Source organism: Lasioglossum baleicum, chromosome 3 (assembly GCF_051020765.1).
Source record: "Lasioglossum baleicum chromosome 3, iyLasBale1, whole genome shotgun sequence".
NCBI classification, from domain to species: Eukaryota; Metazoa; Arthropoda; class Insecta; order Hymenoptera; family Halictidae; genus Lasioglossum; species Lasioglossum baleicum.
The window spans coordinates 13249398-13266917 of NC_134931.1; the positions used below are offsets into that span (position 1 = coordinate 13249398).

Consider the following 17520-nt stretch of genomic DNA (forward strand, 5'->3'; position numbering starts at 1 on the left):
CGCACGTCCGCGATGTTTCTCTTTGGATGCTGGGTATCGTCCGCGCTTTTTGTCCCCGTTTGATGCAGGACAACACCGAAAACCTTGTGCATCCGGAACGGTGTAATAATGCACGCGCTCTATTAGCGGCTCGCGCAAAAAACACCGGCGTTGAAATGCCTGTGCTCTGTAATTGGATTTCCATGTCATTAAAGTATACGTATAAGTATTTATTTATTATCTATTATCTATATATATAAAATAGAAAAGGATGTGTGTATGTATATATGATCCCATCGATCTGATTCGGTGCGTCTGCCGCACGTGTTAACCATCTGTCGGGGGTTGAAATTATCGGAGCGCGGTGGTTGTAAATAATCGGCCGGTTCGGAGCTGATCCGTGCGCGTTTTTTGTCTGCTATAACAACCTTTTCAGGTTGTAAAGTAAAGATAAAGTTTTATCAAAACAATTAATAAGGTAAACTGTACAATGATTGGCGCCCTAAGCCGAAATCGTAGTAAAAATTTTTTAATCTTTTTTTGAAATGTTTAAACGAGCTTAACTTGCTATTATTAAGCTAATCGCGATATTTCAGCAAAATCAAACAGTTTTACGAGTTATAAATCTTTCATTATGAAATATATTCAGTGCATAACAATCGTAAGACAAATAGTACAGTCATTGTCACAATAATAAGTAAACGTTAAACAGGCTATTTGTTTTATAACTAAACATATACGCACTTATTACATCTGTAGTACAGTCCGAAATGAAGTTATAAAGCGATGAAGTATTTACTTACTCGTAACGAAAATTTTAATAAAACTCTATTTACACTGCACTGTGGTCATCCGTCGGTCTTACTGGATGTACCAGCGTTGTTGACAGTCATATGTAGAACTCTGTTATGACAACTTACAACGTTGCTTTGAAATATAAATAAGAAGCAATATAAAATGATTTTCTATACCAGGAATTCTTAAATCAACAGTGCCAATAACTACTGCAGTGCCAGCAATAGTACAGTTTACCCTATATCAATACAGAAGAATTAATGTTTAAAAGTAACATAAGAACATAAGAAAATATTTAGTTTCGAGCACACACACACACATACATATATGTTAAATAAAAAAAAATGAATTTCTACCTAGCAAGAAGGTGTATATTTCTGTAAAAATTCTTCAAGTTACGTTGAAAACATCAGTATGCTGTTGAAGTGTTTCACCAAGACCTGCAGTATACATTTTTACGACTTCAGTGACTTGAAATATTAATACGAAAAATCTCATACATCATAAAAAGTACTCTGGATACTTCCACGTGCGAACTTATGGCCTGCTGATGTTACACGTGGGCGGAACTATTTGATATGATAGTGGGTTGCACGCCTGTACCGTGTTGTGCCCGTGCTATCTATAATCAGAAACGTACCATCTTATCTTGTTCGAGACTCATAGCTATGGTTTACGTTCGGCTATCTAGTGCTTGGAACTTCAAATCATTCGTTCTATCTTGCGATCTCGCATAATCTGAAGAGATAACATCGGTGGAATTGAAAGCAATGTTTGGGTTCACCTAGTTGTCCACTGAGACTTACACATACTATCGTATTACTTTACTCTCAGCAATACTAAAGGTGAGCTAGTATTGTACTGATCAAGGTGTACCGTTTCACGTTCTACGCTGAGAAAGTAGAAATGTCGTAGGGGATCTCAAACACCATGGAAAGAGTCGGTCGAGCTACTTGACAATTTGAAACAATTGAACGCCTCGTCTCGTAATTCGATTCCGTCGAAGCGAGTAATCCGGCAGCTTCGATTAATCCCGCGTCTCCGGATCTGTTTACGCAGGTAGTCGACATCGAGGCGTTGCCAAGGTCACGAGGCAGGAGCTGAGGTCATCGCTGCACCTATGTTGTGCGGCGAACTTCTGAACGGTGGCTTCGTCAGTACCGGAGCGGTACCGGTGGTTCCCTACGGTCTCTTAGGATTCTGGCTGCCAGGCTGCCTACGTGCTACCAGCCCTACTTCCCTCAACTCATCTTACCTAACCCTGTTGGCCGAGCTTCTGACCAAGGGCCACCCGGCGATACGAAACGAGCTGATGGACCTCACCAAGAAGACCGAACAGGCTGGCACCGACGGTGCAGTCGACCTTGCCCTCGACCTGTACGCCGACGACATCGACGAGAGCGTCTTCCTAGGTAAGTGCTCGTTTCCTCGTTTTTTTTTCTCCACTCTTCTTTTCACCTGTCCAAGGATCCTCTTTGTTAGCTGGCGCATTGTCGGAGACAAGACGTCTAACAGGGGCCGTATGGAATTTCTATTTTTATTTCGTGTAGAAATGAGCTCTTTTCGCCACTGAAAAGGTTCTGAAAATAACTGTTTCGAACTGTCATATATCGGGACTGATTGAAGCAGTTGTGAAGGACCGAAATAGTGTGACAAACGATAAATATCGGAGGAACGTTTAGAGTCGTTCGGCATAGCTGTACACACTCCTGTTTATAAAAGATAGTCATTGCAGATATAACAACAATGTAAATAATTACAGCTATAACATACATTTATCGTACTGTATTCATAGCGATAATCTTATCACACGTATGATGACATAAAGAAACTTCGAAACGTGGTATTGTGAAACAGAGTACAGTAACCATAGAATCACAAATAGAACAAATCAAATGATAGTGGGAGTGGAGTGTAAAGGCGAGGTGTAATTCAAGAGCGGTTATCAACTCAAGCCTGGGATAAAATTGAAAGGTGTTCTACATAAACTCCACGAGAATGTAGTTAGTTCAAGTCAATCGTATTACCCATGCAATGCAATATTTGCATCTCACAATATTTGCAATATAGCCGCTGAAAATATTGTTTTATTTCCAATACTATTTTATCCAGCACTGGAGCTAAAACGTACGTGTTTACATTTGTACGTGTCCAGTGATAGATCAATTTTTAGTAGTCTCGCTCTAAAACTAATTAGGACAGACAAAAATACCGCTTGTATACATCGCGGAAAAATAGCGGATTTCAGCTCGTCGCACACTGGTCCACGCGCTCGATCTAGCTGTTCATTAATATTTTAGCACTATTTGAAAGTTTAAAGGTTTAGTCATTTAGGTCGTTGGACTCGTTTTAATATCAGCTACAATATTATGAAGTCGAAAATTTTCTCAGATTATCAGAAGTGTCTGATAAATCAGGTTCATTTTTAAATCAACACAATAATCAATCATTTTTGAAGTAATGGATTTTATAAACATAATTGAAAATATTTTATTTAAAACTGTGCAAAAAACATAATATTAATTATAAAAAACAAAAATGTAATTTTTATAAACAACAATAACAATTGACATTAAATCATTATTGTCATCACTTTCTTCTTCAACATGTTGCAATATTAATTGTTCGACTGCATCATCAAAATGCGTTTGCTTCTTAAAAACTTATATATTATTTAAAGATATCGAAGAAATTATAATGTCAGACGTATATAACAAAGTGTGGAAGAGATCTGTTATGGTTTCCCGCCTTGTCAATTTTCTTGTATGATATTCCCTAATATGTACTTCGAAAGTTGTTATTCCATGGCCTCCGCGGAAAACATTCCGATTGGTAGTGTAGCATATTTTATTATGTCCGCTGCGTGAATTAATATTTTATGCATACTCGTTGGCATGTTATACCATTTATAACATTCGACACTCATATTTTAAAAGAATTGAATGTTCGGCCGCAATTCAGGCGGAACATACTCTTTAAACAATAATGACTTGTGTACCGGGGCCGAATGGGATGTGATTCTTGCATGATTTCATAGAGAAAAGTACGCTGATAATATGTAATGCACTTTGATACAATCGGGAACGATGTGGAACTCGAAAGATATCCTTTACCAAAGATTGAAAACATTTAAGATTCTCTTTAGATCTCAATAAATATGAAATCATAGTACAAAAGATATACATACTCTAAATATAGACAAATACTATTCATTTGCAACAAAAATGGACACATAATATTAAATAGATTCTCCAGGGTATCAATAAGAAAAGAGGTAATTTTTTTGGGTGGCAAATAGGATTCATAAAATGTTGATTATAAAGGCTTGTTCTAATCACAATTTTTAATAAATCTCATTAATTTCATCGTTTTTGAATGTCATGGACATTTAGGAAGCAATATACATTCAATAAACACCGATTTGGGCAAGTTGCTTTTTTACCAAGTGAACAGCTAGATCGAGCGCGTGGACCAGTGTGGCGTCGTGTCATACATTTCACTAACAATGAATGACATTTGCAAAAACATCGCACCGATGTGTGCACAATTACTATTACAACAAATTCTACTCATGCTGACCGTCCACAGATTTTTATATTTTGTCCTGTTTGCGGAATATTACTTGTAAATACATATAAAACAGAATTCGGCAGGTTCATACAGACTTCCGTGACTAATTGTAAACTAGAACGTGCCTCGTCGCAGATGAACACGTACCTAAATCAATCATATCTGTTATGTGTTATATATCCTGTTTGACGACGTGCATTGGCAAACAGATCGCATCATGCTTACATAGGTTGCGCAACCCTTTAAACGCCACTCCACACGATCAGAACGATTACACTGATATCATGATTAACAAACACACTCGATTTTCTACCTCTCCAATTAACAGATACATCAAGCAAACATCACACGATAACCTAACGATACGATTTATTTCTCCATTACTTGCACAGCTGAATCAAATCTCAAGTGCACATCCACTAAGAATAGTACCTTCGCAAGAAACTGCAGTCGACGAGAACAAGTATGTGCACTGCGAGTGCATAAACTTTTCTGCAACTGGCAGATCGGGGTTTATGTACCAAAGACAAGTCTTCGCGTAATTAACACTTTCGGGTCAAGGAGAGACGTCTCTTTCATTCACCGGGGACCGTTTAGCAGCATGCATTTTAATCGTGCACTTTGAATATCGAAACACGGATACTTGGGATACGATGCGCCGCTGTATTGATCCCGAGAGCAACGCTGATTCTCTTTGTAATACTTTTTAACGAGAACACTACTACTCGTTCCGGGTATGAATAGCATATCGGATCCGGTGCTGGCTCGGACCAGCGACCGCCTTAGCCGAGCCGTGTATAGCGAACGAAATTATACTACGAGAATACGAATATTCTCAATAAATCGTATTATGTGGGTATTCTATATCTCGTCTATAACCTACAATTTTTGTCTGGAACATTTTCTCTGATCACTTACAATTTTCGGTTAATGAAATTTTGTGGCGACCACCTTAGCTGAGCCGTGTACAGTGAACGAAATTATACTACGAGAATACGACTGTTTTCAATAAAACATATTAGAGCAATTTCGGGATAGATGTACACCACATTTTGTTTTCTGTTTATAAAAATGTTTATTAAAAGTTTATTCAGATCTCTTTAATGAAATATACCGTTAAATGAGTAAAACTTTCATATTAATATATTAATATACAGTTTAAAAAAGGTCGAAAAAGTGCATCTCTCCCTAGGGCCTGGGGTTAGATGCACTCCTCCTAACTCTAACACTCTTCTCCCTACTTTTATTCTTTGTTTTCAAATTGATTATCAGAATCTTCGAGACTGTTTACGATCTCAGTTTTAATTTATCGCTTTGTAATTAATTGAAAAAGGGATGCTCCTGACGAAAACGAGTGCCTAGTACACTTACATAAATTACTGGTGCGTTTATCCCTAAATTGAGGGAGAGACGCACCTATACAAAAACAAGAGCCAGTACGAAAAATTTTGTTAAAACCCGAAACGAGGTTATTTGCATAGGTTAAAACGATGTAACTGACACGCTAAATACAGTTTAAAATCGTCCAGTAGTGCCACAATAAAAACTAGTGCATCTATCCCGAAATTACCCTAAGTGGGCATTCTATATGTATGTCTTTTGTATCGTACAACTTTTGCCTGAAACATTTTCGCACATCACTTACAATTTTCGGATAATGGAATTTTGTCGAGAAAACGAGCTTTCCGACGCACTATGGGGCGTGCTGTCCTCTAATGGGTTTATTTCGAAACGGAGCATTCCGTAGCGACGCGAGTCGTCGTATTTCGCGTTGATGGGCAATACGGTGTCGTGACGACATCGTGAAAGTAGCTGGCTCGCGTTGGCAGTGGTGAGTGGCACGGGCATCGTGCGATTACGTTGACGGGCGAATATGTTTGGCCGAGTGCTGGAAATCTGCAATGCTCCTCTCGGTGGGCGTAGCCGAGTTTTGGCACGATTCGTAGACGAGCAAACAACGGGCGCACGCTTGACAAATTCCGGGATCGGAGCAGTCGCATATTAAACCGCGCCAAGAAGAAAGAATTTGCTCGCTCGTGAACTGTACAGCCTACGACTACGACGCTACAGCGGTATGGTCCCGTCGTCCATTCGAATCGACAAACCAATGTGGCGTGGTGCGGACGGCCAGTCGCAAATCTAGAGACGCGTCCGCTTCCATCATTCTCGCGACAAAAAGGCCCGCGAATGCTCTCCTCTCGCAGCCCTAAACGATCCCCTTTTCGGCGATCGAGCATTCAGACCCGTGCCGTGCACCGAACGCCTGGCCGATGTCCAACCTCTTTCTTCTTTTCCGGCTGTCTCCCCTCTAATTCTTTCCTTTCCTCCGGTCTTCCGGAGTCGCGAGAAACTCAGCCTCTCCACTAAATAATGGGAGAACGTTAACAATCTTTGCAGCTGTTTATCAAGATTTAGACCCCCAACTGGTCGTTACGCGAACCTGCTGCACCCCGCCGCCCTCGCGCGTTCTCTATTTCCCGGACGCCGACGACGGAAATTTAAGAGTGTCCTATATTAAAAGGAAGCTCACCAGGCCCAGACAGACCGTGATTCTTGCCGCTGTTTCCGCTTCGTTACGACTGTCGCCACCCCGCAACTTTTAATTCCTCCGATCCTTTTTCGTCGCCCTCTGATGAAGCTCCTTTGACGCTTCCAAGGTCATCGATACTTAACCCGGCAATGCCCACGCCCACGTGAACGACCCTCAGTGCAAAGTGTTATTTGTACTTAATGTTTTATGTTTATTGTAACATTTATTTATGATGTCTCTGTTAAAATGACAGTATTAAATACATATCAGACCAGTCATCTGTGCTTTCGAACGCATCCGTATTCTTTTTAATGTTTTTATTACATCAGTACAAGCGGTATCGGCTTTTAAGAAGCTACATTGTATTACAAAACGGTAGCGAAAGAAATATGAGAATACCAGGTTAATGTCTTCTGCGTCGAATAAATAGGAGATCTAGAATCTTGGTGGGGTGGACTGTCTCTCCATTTTTCTAACTGAACAGGTGCGCTACCTTTGTTTCGTTGGTCACCTGTATTATCGAAATGTTTTATGTAATGTAACGTACCTACAAGAAAGTCATTTAGAGTCGGTGAAATTGATAGAAAGGACGGACGAGAATGAAACCACTGGAGCCGGTACTCTGATCAGACTAGAAAGATACTGAGAAGCCATTAGATTAGTTATTTGTTGAATACACAGGAAGGAATACGTGACCGTTATGGATTTAGTTGGTTTTTCGCTAAGAGCAACAAGTCCGTAGCAGTAAACAAACTGTTCGTTTTCTGTAGTAGGATTTATGCCACTGAGCTAGGCTTCAGGCTGATAACCTGTCCAGCCAGACTCTCTAAACCCATTAAGCTTTCTCGAGGAATGTCAGCTGCTTTTCCTTATCCCTATCCCATTCTTTTCCTGGGCTGGGCGTACCGTTGCTCCGCGTTCCTTCGGTTTTACTTCCGTTTCGAACTTTGCCAGGATCTTAATAAATCGTTTCGTGACTCTATCCTATTTCGTGGCGGCCCACCGAGAAAAATGGAGTATCGCCGTGAATCCTTCGAGATCCCTTAGAAATTGTCGGACACCGGTCTCCGTCGGCTGGGACACTTTTAATCCAAGGATAATTTACTCTTATCGTCGCACCATCGGTGTAATGGCCGGCGATTACGGCAATTTTTCCAGCGATTGGAAGAGAAAGAACGTTTCCAGGGAAGAAGAATTTTATCGTATCGCCCCACACACAAATCGACTTTACTTCCGTCCGGGGGCTTCTGGGAAGGAAGATTACCATCGGACGGAGTTAAAACACCTGTACTCGACCAACTAATTTTACGCGGGAGGACACTCGAGAAAGAACTATTTGTAACGGGATCCAAACAGATTCGTTATCGAAGATTTATCTGTATCGTATGTTTTCATCACTCTATTTCTATCCTGAATTAATAAAGTTTGCGTGTTTGTATCAAGTCCGAATACGAGATACAATAAGAGCAACTTTTGTCATTACTAGACTGCAAAGTTTTATGCAAAATAAAAATTTCTTACCTGAATTCCAACAAACTGGATTGAAATAGAAAATTATAGTCTTCCCTATCATGTTTTAGTAGGTAGAAAATAATATAATAATATGTTTAAATTTTCCTAATATTTTTGCGATTTTAAATTACACCTCCTCATTATTGTCATAAATGCATAAAATCCACAGTCTAGTGATTACACTCACTTAGGAGGAGATTATGACAATACATGTCAAGGTCAAGATTGTTAAAGATGTCTCTTGAGACAAGTATGTGGATCACTTCCAGAACTGTATGCCACATGTTCTCTGGCATCGCATACACTAATAGCTCTCGAACAGATAGAAAGAAGCTCCTTCGGGAAGCACCGCGTGAAAAATTCATCGCGACGGTACGTTATCCTGTGCTCGCGCGTGGTGTTTGATCGAGCGCGAGCGTAAGATGCAAGTTTCCGGTTAATTTCCAGGAAATATCCAGGGAAATTTTGCCCCGGCTCCTAAACGGCACGGCGAGCCACGGGGATGGTGCGGCACGGCGGCGTCGCATAATTCACGAACGCTAAGATCGTGGCCCATTATGGCGGACGATCGAAGGGTGCGCGCTGCGTCGGACGGCCCTAATTGGAATATTATTCCCATCCGTCTTATTCGACGGAATAATGCATCGCTGGATAGCAGAGGCTCAAAGCTGAAAGTGGATTTTCGCGGGCCGTGCTGCAGAGCCACTCGTCCTCCCAGTGCAAAGTGGATGCGAGTTTGATGACAGCACTTGGCGCGCCACTGCCACCACCGCCGCTGTCGCCGTACCGTCGTCGACGACGACGAAGACGACGACGTCTCGCGTCGTCTGAAACTTCGTGAAATTGAATCGAACTTGGGGTGGCGGGCGAGCTACTTTTATCGGTCATTGTGCTTCGTCTCTCCCTTCGACGGGGTTTGTCGTCCAAACGGGCGAGAAAAGGTGCCCGGCGAAAAATAATTTTCGCCCCGAGTCCTTCCCGCAATATTACGTTTGCTCGGAACAAAATTGTCAAACGGTGGCACAAGGAAGCAAAAGGGCGCCTAACTCCCAAGAAACACTCGCTAACACCAAGAGTAGCTTATTATAGGTTGATGAACACGACGTGGTATGAGCTACATGTACCTAAATAAAAAAAATGATTCCCTTAAAAAATAAAAAGATTACCATAGCACACGATTAAATAATATCATGGGTTATGACTGAAATTATTCGCTTCACTGCTAATTAGAAACTAAGTAACTCTACTTCCTTTAAATCGACAAAGGTTGAAATTATAATTTATAAGTAGACTGCGAATGTTTATGCAATTTTCAATTTTTCAAGACAAATTTTAGAAAAGTGATACCAAATCAAATTCTGTTTTTAGTCGTAATAGCATTCGTAGATCCAAAATAAATAAAAATCGTATGAAATTCTGTTGAATTGAATACTCCAAGCATTTCATCAAAATTTTTATAAAGCATACATGCATAAAGATCCGCAGTCTATTTATAAGGAAATGTAAGAAAGAACATAAATGGAGAAAACTGTTCAATCTAAAATACCGCTAGGTCTATCAGCTTCGTTCATTGGTAAATCTTGCGAGGTACTCAGGACGAAACGGTCTCCTTTTCCTCGTTCTTTCATTCATACATTACGGCCGTCACAATCAGGGTAACTCGATTTCGGCTAACGAGTCCGGGAAAACCAGCGTAACGACCGTTTATTAGTAGATGTCAGCCGGTGTCGCGATTGATAGTGCCAGTGATAATTCACGGCAAGGAAAATCTCATTAAGGCGGGATAGCGCGCGTCGAATTTTTCAATTAAAACGGTCCAATACGAAACGGAACGCTGCCGAGAAGATTGAATCGGAGCCACGGGATTGTTAGCCTTATCGGTCACTGGTCCTACTCCCGCAGCCTGAATATGGTCTGCTGCATCGGAGGGGGCCAGAGGTCGTAACAGTTCGCCGATAAAAATTCACGATGACACGAGAACATATTTCTTGATTATCTTCGAGACTGGAAATTAAATGGTAAATACGACGGGTGCCGGGCAGGGAACGCAAAAACACGCGGCCGCTGCCGCCGGCCCGGCCCGGCCCGGTCGAGACAGACAGGGTTGAATCGATGTTTTCAGTACATATTGAAAATTACTCGGTAAATTAACTCGTTCGATAGAGGGGTGAGGGACCGTTCGCAGGACAAATTGTTCTCTTTGTATCGATCGAATGAACGTTTCCATCTATCTCTTTGTGCTCCGTCCGCCCCGTTTCGCCTACGAGGGGAAACTATCGAATATACGTATGTAAACTTCGACAAACTGAAACAAGAAAACAACATCGACGGAAAAAGAAGAGGGAAAATGGAACAGTCGACGAATCACAGGGGAGCAAGCACCGCTGCCAGGAAACAGTAATTTCAAAATTAAATAGAAGCCTTCGAATAACACGGCGCTTGAATTCCACGGTTTCCGCAGTGTTCTTTTCAGCATTTCTGAGGAAAATTATTCCTCGCGCAGGAACTTGAAGATTTCTCTTCTTGTGTAACATGCAACGAGTAAAAAGTGTTTTCGCAGGGTTGTCTGTAGTCTTACAATTATGAGTACACTGCGGACTTTTACGCAAACTAAGAACTGTCTACGCCAATTCACGGAAACTGTATCCTTGTACTCTTCGTGTATTGTTTGTTCAATTTTGCATTTGAAACGTTTTTAAGTAATATTAACGACAAGACTAAGCAGAAAATTAATGTACATGATTCAGCAATTACCGACTATGTACTATCTCGAATATTGGTTGCACTCCAGAAGAAAAACATAGATAAAAAGTTAGTTGATAAATAATGTAAACCAACATATTTCTCAGTGTTTTCACTAAAATCTTTCTCTCTCCTCATACATGTATCTCCTATTCCCAATTACCGATACGTGAAAACCTATCTCCCTTATCTATGGCACATTTTACTATGTTTTGTTTTAAATGCAAGAAAAATAGGATTTTATTTAATTCCACTTTCTTAAAATTTGTCTATACAAATTGAAAATTGCATAAACATCCGCAGTCTACTTTTATAAAATGGCTGAATCTCGGTCTCAAATTGAGTACATAAATCGCGCCATTGATGCAACTATAAACTAGAAAAAAAGAAAGAAAATATACTCTTGAGAGGATTAAAGAATCGCAAGCGGGGCAAAGTGTCGATCCGGCGAATTGTGAAATCGGAGAATAACGTGGAATCAGAGTCCGCGATGGGGATTGAGAGCGAGCCCGCGAATGAGGTTGCGGGTTTTACTACAGAAGACCGATCAAAGGGACAACGAAATAAGCCACGTTCCGTTCGGGCTGACGCGGCGGAAAAATAGAAGACGACGCGCGACCTCTTGCACGCAGCTGGGGGTTAATAAAACTGATTTTGCCAAGGGTGTCGCGGCCGCGCTAGATGAAAGAAAAATAAATACGTTAGTTGTATTAATTTTTGGTGCGTTCCGCCCGCGAGAAAATTTCATTTAACGCTGCACAGGGGGCTTGGGAATGTGGTGAGAAAACGTGGAAACGAGAGAAAGAGAGAACGGGACGAAAAACCCGAGAGCTTTCGACCGGCCAAGGAGCGAACGAAAAAATTGATTTATTCCACGCGAAAGTGTCGAGACACAAGGGCGTATTGTTCGTCTTTTCCCGAGCCGAATAAATGCTCCAATCTGTCGCGGATTTCTCTCTCCGTTGCTCTTCAGTGCCGGCTAAAATATGGGGATACGTGTGCTGCACGGTCGACGGCATGGTAGGGCAGCGAAAAAAGGGATGAAGAAGGGATGGCGAGCGTGAGACTGACGGTAGAATGCAGAAGAGAAAGGAAGAAGGCGGAGGGAAATGATGAGAGAGGCAAAGGAACCCGGTGAAACTCGACAATGGAGAAGGGTTCCTAGGAAAAGAGGGCCGATGTTGGCGGAGACTGGATGAGGCGAGACAGAAAAGCGAAACGGGAACAATGGCCGCGGTATTATTTTCTGTTTGCTGCGTCAGACCAACCACCCACCCTTCAGTTAGTCGGTGTTCGTCCACCCCCGCCTGTTCGCATTTCACTCTCTCTCCATCTCTCGCTCTCTCTCTTTCTCTCTTGGCTCCCTCGGTCCCTTCTGTATCTCGCGTTCGCTCCTTCCAGCCGTTGCAACGCTATTCCCGGCGAGGAACCAAGATTACGGGCTCGATATTTGCCAAATAAACGAATAAGTTCCTCCTCTGGCGTCTGTCGGTACTGTTTCATTTGCCGACCGAATAAATCGCCCGATGTTTAATTTACCCCCGGCGTGTTCGGTCCGATCTCAGGGCAAGGAGAATCCGCTTCGTTATCGAATTTCCTCGATCCTGTTGCGGGATTCTGTCCGCTTAATTAAAGGAAATATTTGCCTCGCTTGCTGCTCGTGCCTAAAGTTTTCGTCCGTCTCTCGAGAACAACAAACCCGTCAACGGAAATAGCGCCGACTTTAATAGGACACCAATTGTCCCCGCGTACGACTGTCATCCATCGATGACGCGCATTCTCGCGAGACATTCCACCGAGATTATTTCCCGTAACGCTTAATTATACTCGGCCCCTTGACCATACATCGGTGGAAATATCGAACGGAATCTTGTTCCTCGTTTCTCAATTGGGACCATCGAATAGCTACCGGGGCTCTCAGGCATCATATTTTTCCGAGGTTCATCGATCCGGCCAAGATTACAGATAACGGTCGCGATGTTTGCCAAATAAACAAACGATAAATCCCCTTGTGCCTCGGCCGGGTCTAATACGTCGAGATGAGACGACGCACAAACTACTCAATTCGATCGGCAAACTTGCCCGAATTACGTGCACGGCGGAATTAGTCCCACCGTCGCGTCGCGTCGTCATCGATCCTGATCTTTTCCCTATACATATACTAATTGGATCGCGCACGGCGATTCGGTGTTTCATCGAAACAGCGGGATCTCGCTAGGGCATTGTTCGCCGTAACAATGATGCAAATTAAAATAACGATTCGACGACCAATAATTAAAATGTTTCCGTTGATCGTGGGGATCCACCGATAGTTCCGAAGCCGCCGAGTAATTGCACAGTTCCCGTTCATTTTGTTCACGTTCGAGATTTATTTCTTCTTTCTCTCGCCCCCTCCTTCGCCCCCGCCCTCCCTCATCTCGTTCCGCGCACCGAGATCCGACGGAGGAGCTGGCTTTTGTCGTTAATCATTTCCGTGCTCCTCGTCAGACCGTCTGGTCTCTCCTGGAAACGAAACTGTTCTCGCAATTAAGCGCATTCAAAGGAAAGACCCCCCCGCTTCCTGCGGAGGTCTCTGGTACACGTGCTTCCGGCATTGCTCGTTTCGCGGCTAATTCTTCCCCCTTCTGCCCTTCACCATAGTCAATGACTCGAAGGAGACCGACGTCTTTCTACGTCGCATACCTCCACTTTGACATCGACACATTTTGCAGACTAATTCCTAAACATTCCCCCAAATACCGACGCCCTCTTGCGTTCTCGACTAATGCTGTTTATATGTATACAACGTATTGTACAGGGACGTTGTCTACCGTCGGGGACAAAATGAAATTGGACCAAACGACTCGAGTTTCTCTTAAATTTTAGTAAAACAATGTTTCTGGAATTGTCGTGATTTTTAACTTTAGTATCTCTGGCTATAATGAACATTTGAAATGTGCCTTTAGTAGACAAAGACGATTTACTATACTACATATTATTATAAATGCATAGCATTAAAAGATACGTAAAAATATTTGTTATTTCTTAAAGAACTGTAAACTACGAATTTAATTTGATTTCGTGTAGACTGTGTATGTATGAATATGTATATGTAATTTACCTCAGTGCAGCAGAAATAGATCTCGGTTGAGATCTGAAATGCTTAATATAAAAAAAAACCATTTGTTCTTTTGGCAGTTTTGTTTTTCAATTTGAACTCACGAGTTTCACAATATTCAGTTTCACTTTTCTCTTAAATTGTATAACCATGTACGGTTGTAATCAGAGTTGGGCAGGAATTAATTACATGAGTAATTAATTACATCTTCAATTACATGTGCAAAAGTGGACTATAATTACAATAAGAAAACGGTGAAATGGTCCAAAACATAAAAATTAGTGGTTTAAAAGAACAATTACACTGAAGTAATTGTTAGACTCAATTACAATTACTGTAATTGTGTTAAGTAATTGCAATTACTTCTTTCACAATTACTGATTAAGCGAAAGTAATTGCCATTCCAAGTACAATTACATGTAATTGTAATTGTATTTCTGCAATTCCAAATTACAGTAATTGGTAAGTAATTGTAATTGTAATTGAAATTACATTTTGCCCAACTCTGGTTGTAATATATATGAGACAACAAATAAATTTTTCATACAAAAGCCTGTCAACAACGTGGAACCAGTTCTTTTTGAAGTGAAAACTTCTTCACCGGGTACATAATTGTTGGGTAGTGAATGCGTCTTATCAGTCACGCTCCGAGGTGAAACGCTATTCGAGTAAACTCGGGGGAGCCGAGTTTAGCGGAGCGAACGAGAAACTGACAGGTGTGCAATCGCCATAGAAATGTTCACTTTGGACGTGCTGTCTTATGCACACAGAAGTGTCCAAGAATACCAAAATATTAGGTTGTCCCAAAAGTTTCTTCCGGAATGTGTTCCTTTAATGTCGCTAAATAAATACCAACAATACGGTAATCTTTATGTTAATATTTTAGTACTTCTTAATATGAATTTGCATTATGTGCATGCATCGAAAACCAACTTTTCGGACAACCTAATATTTATTTAGCAATATTAAAGGATCACATTCCGGAAGAAACTTTTGGAACAACCTAATATATAGGTGAACGTGTCTGTACATTATTCTCAGGATCAGTTGGGGACGCGCGGGTGTCAACAACGCCACAGTGATGTCTCGTTTCCATCCATGGCATACATACAGTCATTTCTACAAATAGAAGTGCTGATTAATGAAGACATCCGCGAGCCAAATGCAAACGAATCGCTTCTGTTCTACATTGTCGGTACATTCAATAATTATTGAATCGTCGATGAACTTTTCATCACTACTTGCACCGCTCGTATTTTATTTATTCGACAAAAATAGAATGCGATGCCGAGGGGGTTGCGTATCGTAGGGGACGCATCTGGTGTCGGTACCCTATTAATTCCACGAAAGTCATTTCCAATGAAACGGCCGCAGAAGGCGGCTGGAACGGAACGGAATCGGGTCGAGTTTTCGTAGCCGGGTATAGAAACTATGACGCCAGAAATCACCGGTAGGCTTTAAAACGAGGACGGGCATGCAAATTGCACCTCGTGGATAGGTATGTACCGTACATAGGCGTATGTACCCAGGCCGAAGAGACTCGTTCCGTGCCAGTTTTGCCGCGGGGCTTTGGATACGCGTCGCAAAAGTCCTGTCTGGGGATCGAAGTGGCGTATAAGGTTTCCCTCAAAACTCACGGTACGTGAATATCAAACGACCGTGACGAGAGATCCGGAAAGAGCCAAGCTACAGTCCCTCGAAGCCGGATTTTCAAAGTGTGAAGAGGGGCCCGCGCGGCCATTCACCGGTTTTCGTCTGCTTCGCTGTTGTCGCTCGGCTTCGCCTACCCCCTTTCTCTACCCGCACCACCCCCTAACGACTTCCATCTAATTTTATTTCCGTATCGGTTTTTCTCACCGAAAAATCCGCCTTAATTAACGCTTTTTGTCCGAAAGCCCGCGGTGCTTCGTTAGGCACCGAGAAACATTAACCCCGTACCCCGTGCCGCACCACCCGGCTTGCTGCGCTACCTTACTGCAGAGATCTTGCTGATTTCTTCCCATGAAACCAGAATATCCTAGTTGATGTTTAAACAGCTGCTTATTAAGCTGCCTGTGCCTCCTTAACTAGTATACAATTTGATTAATTATCGCCGCTGAATGTTGCTCTTAGGTAGTTTCGATAACATTATTTCCATTTCTCGTGACGTTTTTGGTTGATAAACCGCGATTCGATAAACTGCGAATGTTTATGCAAATGCATTGTTATTTGAATCGAGGTTTAATAAAAATTGTAGTCTTCGTTGAGAGTTCCATCACTCCACAAAAAACTTTTCTATTTGGATAAAAAGTTATTCTCTTCCGACGAGTGGACAAACGCTTATGCGCACGACAGCAGAAACTTTCACATTAATTAACTCCATTTGTGTTTATCTACAAAAGAATAAACAATCTCTATGTTGTAGTTAAAAAAAAGAGAAAGGAGATTCTCATTAAATTTCAGAGTATCAGGAAAATATTCAACGTAGAAGTTACAAGTACCTTTTCACAATCTCGGTTTTCGAACTCTCTCCACTTCCCCATCGGTTTTACCGTCGATGAAAATATTTCGGAAAGTTATTCCCTCCCGATCGCTTTAATTTCCCTGAAATATTTAATGCAGAATCCTGGCGGCGCTCGAGTTTCTTTCAATTTCGCGAACTATCGATCGCCGGCAGGAGGAACGGAGGGGGAGTGCGTAGGTAACTCCGTGGCGCTACATCTCGCGTGGAACTTGAATTGCGGCGGGAGTCGCAAATTGATGGCGGCGGAAAACAGAAGCTAATTAATGCCTCCAAAAGAAATTACCTCCGTTGTAATTCGGCCGGTGCGGTGTGCTAACTGTTAGCCGGGCTCGGGGAGAGGCCTTGAAGAATCGAAATGGCTGCACGGATAATGGGAGGAATGGGAGATTGAAAGCCTCCGTTTTCCCTTTATCCTTTTTTCATCTCCCTACCAGCCGCCGCTGGTTCCGGGTCTGTACCTCGGCGCTCTACATCCACGACTCATTCCAAGCAAACTATCGTCTTCCTACCGTAATTAAATATTTGTCGTATTCACGGAACCAGTCGATGTTTACATTCTTCACTGGTCACGGTGATTTTACGTGGTGATTTCCCGAAGTTACTTTGACGAAGCGGTCAACGTTGGACCAGTACTGTAGATATCCGGTGAAAACACTAATCCTATATCCAGAAGTTAGGCACTTTTCTAGTGACCTCGCCCGTCATCTCTAACTCGCTCTATCCTGGTCCAGAATTTCCTTCAGTTCTTCTAAGGACAATTTCTTTATCGACGCTTTACTTACAGGCGATACA

The 17520-nt window shown here is 42.0% G+C and overlaps 1 protein-coding gene across 1 annotated transcript in view; it reads left to right on the forward strand.

Moving 5' to 3' along the window:
- LOC143221967 (amyloid beta precursor protein binding family B member 1) overlaps positions 1-17520 on the forward strand; it is a 266374-nt gene that overhangs the window by 62368 nt on the left and 186486 nt on the right. Inside the window, exon 3 of the mRNA XM_076447713.1 lies at positions 1834-2186. Coding sequence (XP_076303828.1) covers positions 1895-2186 — 292 coding nt within the window. The 5' untranslated portion in view covers positions 1834-1894. The remainder of the gene's footprint in view (positions 1-1833; positions 2187-17520) is intronic.